The sequence below is a fragment of the Aquarana catesbeiana genome, unplaced genomic scaffold (genome assembly GCF_042186555.1).
Source record: "Aquarana catesbeiana isolate 2022-GZ unplaced genomic scaffold, ASM4218655v1 unanchor226, whole genome shotgun sequence".
NCBI classification, from domain to species: Eukaryota; Metazoa; Chordata; class Amphibia; order Anura; family Ranidae; genus Aquarana; species Aquarana catesbeiana.
In genome coordinates this window covers 1,215,997-1,227,324 of record NW_027362653.1, presented here as the reverse complement: position 1 = coordinate 1,227,324, position 11,328 = coordinate 1,215,997, and the positions used below count along the sequence as shown (strand labels likewise).

General features: G+C 44.4%; 1 protein-coding gene across 1 annotated transcript in view; it reads right to left on the bottom strand.

Moving 5' to 3' along the window:
- Positions 1-251: 251 nt before the first annotated feature.
- Positions 252-11,328, bottom strand: part of LOC141121612 (uncharacterized) — a 95,718-nt gene continuing 84,641 nt past the window's right edge. The window contains exon 9 of the mRNA XM_073611264.1: positions 252-2,554. Coding sequence (XP_073467365.1) covers positions 1,174-2,554 — 1,381 coding nt within the window. The 3' untranslated portion in view covers positions 252-1,173. The remainder of the gene's footprint in view (positions 2,555-11,328) is intronic.

Genomic DNA, 11,328 nt, shown 5'->3' with positions numbered 1-11,328 from the left:
ATACTCCTAAATACTGCACTCTGTATATGACATGCTCCTGACCACTGCACTCTGTACCCTAAAGCTTTATATGATATACTCCTGACCACTGCACTCTGTTTCCTGGGCTGTATATGATATACTCCTGACCACTACACTCTGGGTTATTATTCAGGGTTAACTCTAAACTGATGACCTGTAAAGGTTTTTAAAGCGTCACCTATGAGAAATTTTTGGGTACCAAATATTATCATCATTGCACCGACACACAATTTTCTTCTTCATTGAATACATATTTTATTATAATTTTACTTATAACAAGATTGTGGTCATAAAATCAGGAAATAATAAAGGAAGAAATCCAATTGGTCAGGAAAATGACTTGTCTGGAATGTGGAGGCGGAGTAGTTATTAATTTGTGTACAATACAATACACAATGTGTTACATTATTATAAAAAAAAGTATTGTAGAAAAGATAATAGCATAGAAAATGGGGAAAAGGATAAAATAAACTTGGATACTAAGGCCAGATTTGTGAAAGAGGAGCACCTTAACAATTACCACCAATTTATTCTCCAGGGCCTCTGCTTTCAAAATATAATTGTCGGGGGTTTTAACTAACTGCATCTAAAAAAAAAAAAAGCAACACTGGCTCTGAAAGGGTTAATGTCAGCCAACTGGTATCACTCTCCCATGGTCACACTCGGCAGCCAACACGGACAAGCCCATCTGGAGGTACATCGGGGGTGCCGTGCAAACGTAACAGCTATGGCAGCCTACATTGACAAGTCAGGCAAATGCACGGCTGGAGGGATGCCGGGGCTGCCATGTTTGCAATGACACTGGCAGTAGGGAATGCATGGGAGCCAGATAAGTAAATGCTGCAAGGTCAGATCTAGGGGGGTGCTGGAGTGGTCTGTATCGCCCCAGATTTCAATTGCGCCCCCCCCAACCCCTACTCACAGCACATACATAGGCTACATTCACACCACTGATTAGGGCCTGTGTGAATTGTAGCGGCAGCTCCTCCTGCGGCTATCAGTGGGTAGGTGTGGGTAGGGCTGCTGGCCATGATTACTATAATTACAGTTCACTGACAGCCACACCTATTCTTGGCTCTCTACACAGCCATTGATTACCTGCAGTGATCGCTGCTGGACCCACTTTGTGCCGATGTACAGGAAGACAGGACTTCAGTGAGTGACAATTCCCTCACTTAGGGCAGGAATATGCTTCTCCTCTGTGTGAGATCTCTGATGTCTCGAAAGATGGTACTTATGTGAAAAACTTTTCCCGCACTCAGGACAGGAATATGGCTTCTCCCCTGTGTGAGATCTCTGATGTCTGTAAAGATTGGATTTATTTGAAAAACATTTCCCGCACTCAGGACATGAAAATGGCCTCTCTCCCGTGTGAGATCTCTGATGTATGTAAAGATGTGATGTGTTTACAAAACATTTCCCACACTCAGCACAGGAATACGGCTTTACCTCCATGTGCAATCTCTGATGTATGGAAAAACTGGACTTGTGTGAAAAACATTTCCCACACTCAGGACATGAAAATGGCTTCTCTCCCGTGTGCGATCTCTGATGTGTGTAAAGACTGGACTTGAGTGAAAAACATTTTCCACACTCAGGACAGGAATGTGGCTTCTCCCCCTTGTGAGATCTTTGATGTGTGGAAAGATTGGACTTCTGTGAAAAACATTTCCCGCACTCAGGACAGGAATACGGCTTTTCCCCTGTGTGAAATCTCTGATGTCTGGAAAGACTGGACTTATCTGAAAAACATTTCCTGCACTCAGGACAGGAAAGTGGCTTCTCCCCCGTGTGAGATCTCTGATGTGTGTAAAGATTGGACTTCTGTGAAAAACATTTCCCACACTCAGGACATGAAAATGGCTTCTCTCCCGTGTGCGTTCTCTGATGTTTGTAAAGATGTGACTTTTTTGCAAAACATTTTCCACATTCAGCACAGGCATATGGCGTTTCACCCGTGTGCAATCTCTGATGTATGGAAAGACTGGACTTCTCTGAAAAACATTTCCCGCACTCAAGACATGAAAATGGCTTCCATTCCGCGTGCGATCTCTGATGTTTGTAAAGATTTGACTTGTTTACAAAACATTTACCACACTTAGCACAAGCATATGGCTTTTCCCCCGTGTGAGATCTCTGATGTTTGGAAAGATTGGACTTCTCTGAAAAACATTTCCCGCACTCAGGACAGGAATACGGCTTTTCCCCCGTGTGAGTTCTCTGATGATTGTAAAGAAAGGACTTCTGGGAAAATAATTTACCGCACTCAGAACAGGAATACACCTTCTCACTTGTGTGCAATCGCTCATGTTTGTGATAAGTGGATTTGCTTGAAAAACATTTCCCGCACTCAGAACAGGAATACGGCTTCTCTACTGTGTGAAGTCTTTGATGAATTTTAAGATTGGACTTTTGTGAAAAACATTTTCCGCACTCAGTACAGGAATACGGCTTCTCCCCTGTGTGAGATCTCATATGCTCATTAAGAGTGGATTTAAATTGGAAACCCTTCCCGCACTCAGTACAGGAAAACCTCTTATCTGTTGGAAGGACGGCACCGTCCCTCACAGTCTGAGGTTCCTCAGGATAAGAGGAATACGATGGTCCATCTACACTGTGTGGTGCCGGATGGACATTTGAGGTAGCCGGGTTTTCTCCTGGACTATACTGTGTGATGTCCTCATCTTCTACTTTACAGTCTGGAGACAAAGTGAGACAATCCTCTGAGGTTTTCCTCATCTCCCGTCCATCTACTAAAATAGAAATAAAAAGATTATTACTAGACATGAACAGATTGGTTCCCCTAAACCAGGACTCCGCCCACATCAGGCAGCTTTGTCTCTGAGGATCTTACAATTCCCCCCTCAGGCTGGGTTCACATACTGTATATCCACATCCAATTCCCATGAAATGCGAGTGTGACCGGCTCTCAATGGAGAAGGTTCACACAGGTCCGGGGCAGCCATGGTGCAGATTGCAAAAGGGTCCTGTGCATTTTTGGGTCTGGTTCAGCTGCAAATTCAGACAAAAATTTGGACCTGAATCACACCTGAACTGGTGAACAGAAACACACCGGACCCCGGGCACGAAACCGTGATCGTGATCGGCCTTAAGGTAACTAGTAAATGGATCCTCTGAATCTCCTACCAGTTCATTTCTTTATTCATGGACCTTAGTCAGAGAGTGAGGAAACAACGAGAACTGTCTTTTATAGGAGTGACAGTGATGAGGGGATTATAGGACGAGTGTCCCCACCCCCCTCTATCACTCATTGCCATCTTCCCAACACAAGAAGTCCTGCACTTCCTTATTTAATCCATGATTTAGTCATGAATAACAGCGGAGTCAGAGTGAGGATGGGGAGAGAACAACCAAAATGAAGAGCCTGATCCCGAAGACCACCATCATTGGTTTATTGACTCCTCCCTCATTATCACTTTCTGTTTAAGGTTCCAAAGTCTGAGGATGTTATCACATTATTATCAACATGTAAAAGTCTGTGCTCCAATAAAATCATCAGATATAAAATGTCCAGCTGGTAGAAAATGGGTGTAACAAAAGAGAATACATATTATGTGTATATATAGCAGTGGGTAGAGGGGAGAGAGCAGAAGTCAAGACTATGTAATGTACAACGTATTGTATAAGATACAACAGATAGGACTATATAGTATCAGAATGATGTAATGTACAACAGAGTATATAGTGTAAGGGTCAGGAGTATGTAATGTACAATATAAATTATATTACTGTAAGGGTCAGGACTCATAATATTGGTAATCAGTGGAAGCTTAAATGTTTACTTGAGACAAGTTTCAGAGGTCCCACACCACTGCCTCCCATTTGCTGAGACTGAACTCAGTGACTTGGGTCACTATACAGACATATCCCTCCACCCGACACAGCCAGCAAATAACAGTGTAAGTAACCCTGGGGGAATTGTTCTGTCTGAGGTCTTACTAGACCACGGCATGGGGCAGAAGACACCCAACTGCCTAGGTCCTACAATGCCTATGGTGAAAGTCAACATTTTGCTGCCAGCTGAACCTCAGAATCTCCATAAATCCAGTCTAGATATATAAATTTTGTCTGCAGCACAGAGAAGGAAGATTATTCGAGAGGAATACAGGACGGGGAACACAACTCAAGAAAGTGACCAGGATATTACCGGCTGATATCACCCAGTTCTTGCCCTACTCAGGACCAGTGTGCAGTATGGGTGGAGGAATGTATTTAGTGTTAATGACCCACCTGTGCTGATCTCTGTAGGAGTGTCCTCCTCTATAAATGTCCCCGTTATTCCATCCTCCTCCATAGACTGCTGATCATCCCTCACATACGTCTCTTCTTCTTCTGCTTTAATCTCAGCTTGAGAATCTCTCAGGTCTCCACTCTGAATATATAATAAAAATGACATCAATGGTAACAATACAGATAATGTACAGATCCTAATGATACTATCAGTGATTGTTCCTCATCTACCTTATGATGGTGAGGGATGGTGTGATCTTCCTGTGTGGAATCCCAGGAATACAGAGGACGGGGACATCTCTCTGGTCGGTTCCCATTACTGGATCCATCTGTAGGAAACACACACACTGACTGAATACATTGTTTCTATGTGTTTATCAGATGATGGGGGATCTAGGTGGACCCTCCATACTGCTCTCTCCTTTACAATAAAGTCTCCTCTTACCCGGTGATGTGAGGGGCGGCTGATTGTCCATCATGACATCCTTGTAGAGATCCTTGTGTCCTTCTAAATACTCCCACTCCTCCATGGAGAAATAGACAGTGACATCCTGACACCTTATAGGAACCTGACACACACAATGATACAGTCACCATCCAGACACATCCCTTGTCTGTTACTGGATAATGTCCCAGAATTCCCAGCACCGCTCACCTCTCCTGTCAGCAGCTCCATCATTGTCTTGGTGACTTCTAGAATCTTCTGCATGTTGTGTCTCTCAGGTTTTAGGGAGTCACATGGAGGCACTGTGATGGTCATATAATCATCTGACTTCACCAGAGGAAATCTCTGTATTGAAGAACCAATAGGAATATCATGTTAGAATCCCAGAATCCTCCTCACCTCTCCGGTCAGGTCTGTGTTTTATTAATAGAGATAAGAGTGATGTCATGTGACCTCCCAGAATCCTCCTCACCTCTCCAGTCAGCAGGTAGATGATCTCCAGGGTGAGGTTTAGTATCTTCTCAGTCATGTGACTCCGGTCCTCCTTCCTCATTTGTGCCATCATTTGATCTATACAGGTCTCCTTGCAGACGGATAACTTTGGGAAATAAAAGTAAAAATTATTTGGATGGTATTGTCACACAATAATAGGATGTGGATGTGAGGGGGGTAATAGGAGGGTTGCTGTACATTTTAGAACTACTGCCCCCATGGGAATACATTTGGTTTGGACTATTTATTTAGAACTCTGGTTGAAGCCAATAAGGCTATATATATTAATGTAATGAAATTGTATTAATCATAGGTGTATGCTTGACATTACTTTAGTAAGGCTCCGTTACTTTCAGAAAGGTCTAGAAACCTTTAGTTTTAATGAAACATGAAATCTTACAAACTAGTAACAAACAGAAAGATATGTCAGCTTAACCTTCTAAGTACACAACAAGCCTCTTTCTGAATCAACATGATAGTTTATTCTGCCATTTGAGAAATAGTAAAAGATTAATTAAAAGTGTTCTACCTTAAACTGTACTTTGATATGATGTGTTATATAAAGATGATTCATTTATCTTTTAATTATGTACACTACGGTAGTGTGGTACCCCTCCAGGGGAAGGACACAGGATTCTCAACCAGGCGGGTTGAGTGGCTCCAGGGGGTTTGCTTCTTTGGGACGAAACTGGCTTTTCAGTTTCCTCATTATTTAGGAAAATCTGTTTTGGGACCTGGAGGCCGGGGATTTCGTAGCGATCCGGGTGGGATGAAATCCTTAGTCCTGGGTCCTGATTTTGTGATCCACCAGCTCACGGACTGGTCAGGTGGGTGCTGGGCTATTAATAGACACCCGACCATGGTTCTGGGCTCCACCCTCCCAAGGAGACCAGGCTTGCAAGGGAGAAGCCAGAGAGTGAAGGTCTGCACTGTGAAAGCCAGAGACCTAAGCCTGAAGTTGCTGACAGGAGTCAGGAGGGCTCCATGTGGAAGCCTGAGCCGTGGTGCTGCTGCTAAAGAGAGCCAGATGGCTTAGTGTTTTATTCACAATGATGCATGTGTAAGCCAGGAGGCTGAATATACGGTTGTTTGGTGCTGATGGTGAAAAACCACTGCGAGGGAAACCCTTTGCTTTCATTTCTGGAACTTTGATCTTTCTTTAATAAAAGTGAGCCAACAAGCACTGAAATTTAACTATTTTGTGTGGACTGTTCTCGCTAGCGGGCGCTACACTAGAGCTAAATAACCATCTCCTTTATCAGGTCTGCAGCCTCTAACCATCGCCTGTATCATATCTGCAGCCTCTAACCATCTCCTGTATCATGTCTGCAGCCTCTAAAGCCTCGTACACACGATCAGATTGTTGGCCAACAGAGCGTCAGACTTTTGTCTGAAGGGTGTGTGCCAGGAACTTGTCTTGCATACTAACAGCACACAATTGCCGGCCAACAAACATGAACGTAGTGACGTACTACATGGAATTTCAGCTCTTGAGTGCCACCCTTTGGGCACCTTCTGCTAATGTTGCGTTTTGTGAGCACTGATTCTGAGCATGCGTGTTTGTACGACGGACTTGTGTACACACAATACGAAAATCTGACAACAGACCGTTGTCCGCCGAAAATTTACTAGCCTGTCATCCAACATTTGCTGGTGGAAAGTTGGACAACAATTGTCTGAAGGAGCGTACTAACGGTCTGATTTTAAGCAAACAGTCTGTCATCACACAATTCCCTGCCGAAAATCTGATCGTGTGTACGATGCTTAACCATCTCCTGTATCATGTCTGCAGCCTCTAGGCATAGGAAGATTAGGGAAGTAAACAAGTGGCTGATGAGGTGGTGTAGTAGTGAGGGGTTTGGGTTCCTGGAGGACTGGGCCGAATTCTCATTCGATAACCAGTACTATTGAAGGGCTGGACTGCGCCTAAATGAGGAGGGTGCAGATCAGCTAGGAATGAAGATGGCAAAAAAAGTTAGAGGGGTTTTTAAACTAGGTGACGGGGGGAGGGTCCAGAGTTAGTGATAGTCAGCACGGAACATATTCCAGAGGGTAGTATTGGGGGCATTAGTAATAGGTTGACCAAAGCACATAAACCCAAGGTAAGTATAGTAGCAAGTCCTAGTTGCAATCTCAGAAGACCCAATAAGAGGATAATATGCGACCAGTCTAAAGTACGTGGCATGTTCACCAATGCCAGGAGCCTGGCGGACAGGATGGGAGAACTAGAGATACTGTTGTATGAGGAGGATTTGGATATTGTGGGAATTTCAGAGACCTGGTTAAACAGCTCTCATGATTGGCTGGCAACCATTCAAGGGTATACCCTTTATCGCAAGGATAGAGAGGGTAAAAAAGGGGGGGGGGGGGTATGCCTATATATCAAGAATAATGTACAAGTGAATGTGAGAGATGACATCACTAAGGGAGCTAGGGGGGAGGTGGAATCCCTATGGGTAGAGCTCCAAAGGGATGATTCTAAGGGGAAAATAATACTGGGAGTATGCTATAGGCCCCCTAACCTGAGGGAGGAGGGGGAGACAGATCTCCTATCGCAATTTGGATTAGCAGCAAGGATGGGAAGTGTTATCATAATGGGGGATTTTAATTAAACAGACATAGACTGGGCGGAGGGAACCACGCATTCATCTAAGGCTCGCCAGTTCCTAAATGTCTTGCAGGACAATTTTAAGGGTCAGATGGTAGACACACCAACTAGAAATAAAGCGTTACTGGATCTACTGATTTACAACAATACAGACCTGATCACAGATGTGGAAATACGGGGCAATTTAGGTAACAGAGATCACAGGTCAATTGGCTTCAGTATAAATCACACAAATAGGAAACATGAAGGGAACACAAAGACACAATTTCAAAAGAGCCAACTTCCCTAAACTACAAACCTTGCTAGAAGGCATAAATTGGGATAAAATCTTAGGAACAAAGAACACGGAGGAGAGATGGGTTCGCTTTAAGAGCATATTAAATAAGGGCATTAGCCAATGTATCCCATTGGGTAATAAATTTAAAAGAGCGAACAAAAGTCCTGGATGGCTAAACTCCAATGTAAAAATGCATAAAAGCAAAGGAGAAGGCCTTTAAAAATACAGGGTTGAGGGATCATCATCAGCATTCAGACTTTATAAAGAATGCAACAAGAAATGTAAAGGTGCAATAAGGACGGCTAAGATCGAACATGAAAGACACATAGCGGAGGAGAGCAAAAAAAAATCCCAAGAATTTCTTTAAGTATGTAAACAGTAAAAAAGGGAAGACAGACCATATTGACCCCATAAAGAATGAGGAAGGACATCTGGTTACAAAGGATGGGGAGATGGCGAAGGTATTGAATTTATTCTTCTCCTCAGTCTTCACGAGGGAATCGGGGGGGCTTCAGTAACCAAAACTGCAGTGTTTATCCTCATGACACATCACAGGAAGCACCTCCATGGTTAACAGAGGACAGAATTAAAATTAGACTTGGGAAACTTAACATTAATAAATCACCGGGACCAGATGGCTTGCACCCGAGAGTACTTATGGAACTCAATCAAGTAATTGCCAGACCATTGTTTCTAATTTTTACTGACAGTCTACTGACTGGAATGGTACCAGCAGATTGGAGAAAAGCCAATGTAGCACCAATGTTTAAAAAGGGCCCAGAATACATCCCTGGGAATTACAGACCAGTTAGCCTAACATCAATAGTATGTAAACTCTTGGAGGGGATTATAAAGGACTATATACAAGATTTTAGTAATGAGAACGGTATCATTAGCAGTAATCAGCATGGATTCATGAAGAATCATTCTTGCCAAACCAATCTATTAACCTTCTATGAGGAGGTGAGTTGCCAGCTAGATAAAGGAAGGCCCATAGATGTGGTGTATCTGGATTTTTCAAAAGCATTTGACACAGTTCTCCATAAACATTTACTGTACAAAATAAGGTCCGTTGGCATGGACCATAGGGCGAGTACATGGATTGAAAACTGGCTACAAGGGCGAGTTCAGAGGGTGGTGATAAATGGGGAGTACTCGGAATGGTCAGGGGTGGGTAGTGGGGTTCCCTAGGGTTCTGTGCTGGGACCAATCCTATTTAATTTGTTCATAAACGACCTGAAGGATGGGATAAACAGTTCAATCTCTGTATTTGCAGACGATACTAAGCTAAGCAGGGCAATAACTTCTCCGCAGGATGTGGAAACCTTGCAAAAACATCTGAACAAATTAATGGGGTGGGCAACTACATGGCAAAAGAGGCTCAATGTAGAAAAATGTAAAATAATGCATTTGGGTGGCAAAAATATGAATGCAATCTATACACTGGGGGGAGAACCTCTGGGGGAATCTAGGATAAAAAAAGGACCTGGGGGTCCTAGTAGATGATTGGCTCAGCAATGGCATGCAATGACAAGCTGCTGCTAACAAAGCAAACAGAATATTGGCATGCATTAAAAAGGGGATCAATTCCAGAGGTAAAACGATAATTCTCCCGCTCTACAAGACTCTGGTCCGGCTGCACCTAGAGTATGCTGTCCAGTTCTGGGCACCAGTCCTCAGGAAGGATGTACTGGAAATGGAGCGAGTACAAAGAAGGGCAACAAAGCTAATAAAGGGTCTGGAGGATACTAGTTATGAGGAAAGGTTGCGAGCACTGAACTTATTCTCTCTGGGAAGAGAGCCTTGAGAGGGGATATGATTTAAATTTATAAATACCATACGGGTGACCCCACAATAGGGATAAAAAAATTTTCGCGGAAGGGAGTTTAACCAGTTAACCTTCTGTCCGGGAGCGATCAGAGGTGAGGGGGAGGCCATCCATTTGTGGCCCCCCCTCGCGATCGCTCCCAGCCAATGAAATCCTTCCTCTGCTGCTGTATAGTAAACAGCGGCAGAGGAAGTGATGTCATCTCTCCTCGGCTCAGTATTTTCCGTTCCGGCGCAGAGGAGAGAAGACATCGATGTGAGTGCACAACACACACACAGTAGCACACACCAGGCATACTGTACACCCCCCAATCACCCCCCGATCACCCCCCACCCCGTCACAGTGACACCAAGCAGTTTTTTTTTTTTCCTGATTACTGCATTGGTGTCAGTTTGTGACAGTTAGTGTGGTAGGGCAGTTAGTGTTAGCCCCCTTTAGGTCTAGGGTACACCCCTAACCCCCCCTAATAAATTTTTAACCCCTTGATCACCCCCCGTCGCCAGTGTCACTAAGCGATAATTTTTCTGATCGCTGTATTAGTGTCGCTAGTTAGGGAGGTAAATAGATAGGTTCGCCATCAGCGTTTTATAGCGTCAGGGACCCCCATATACTACCTAATAAATGTTTTAACCCCTTGATTGCCCCCTAGTTAACCCTTTCACCAGTGATCACCATATAACTGTTACGGGTGACGCTGGTTAGTTTGTTAATTTTTTATAGTGTCAGGGCACCCGCCGTTTATTACCGAATAAAGGTTTAGCCCCCTGATCGCCCGGCAGTGATATAAGTAAGGTTTTAGGGTCAGATAGGGTCTGCGTCGCCCAGGCAGCGTCAGATTAGCGCCAGTACCGCTAACACCCACGCACGCAGCATACGCCTCCCTTAGTGGTATAGTATCTGAACGGATCAATATCTGATCCGATCAGATCTATACTAGCATCCCCAGCAGTTTAGGGTTCCCACAAACGCAGTGTTAGCGGGATCAGCCCAGATACCTGCTAGCACCTGCGTTTTGCCCCTCCGCCCGGCCCAGCCCAGCCCACCCAAGTGCAGTATCAATCGATCACTGTCACTTACAAAACACTAAACGCATAACTGCAGCGTTCGCAGAGTCAGGCTGATCCCTGCGATCGCTAACGGTTTTTTTGGTAGCGTTTTGGTGAACTGGCAAGCACCAGCGGCCTAGTACACCCCGGTCATAGTCAAACCAGCACTGCAGTAACACTTGGTGATGTGGCGAGTCCCATAAGTGCAGTTCAAGCTGGTGAGGTGGCAAGCACAGGTAGTGTCCCGCTGCCACCAAGAAGAAGACAAACACAGGCCCGTCGTGCCCATCGTGCCCTTCCTGCTACATTCGCCAATCCTAATTGGGAACCCACCTCTTCTGCAGCACCCGTACTTCCCCC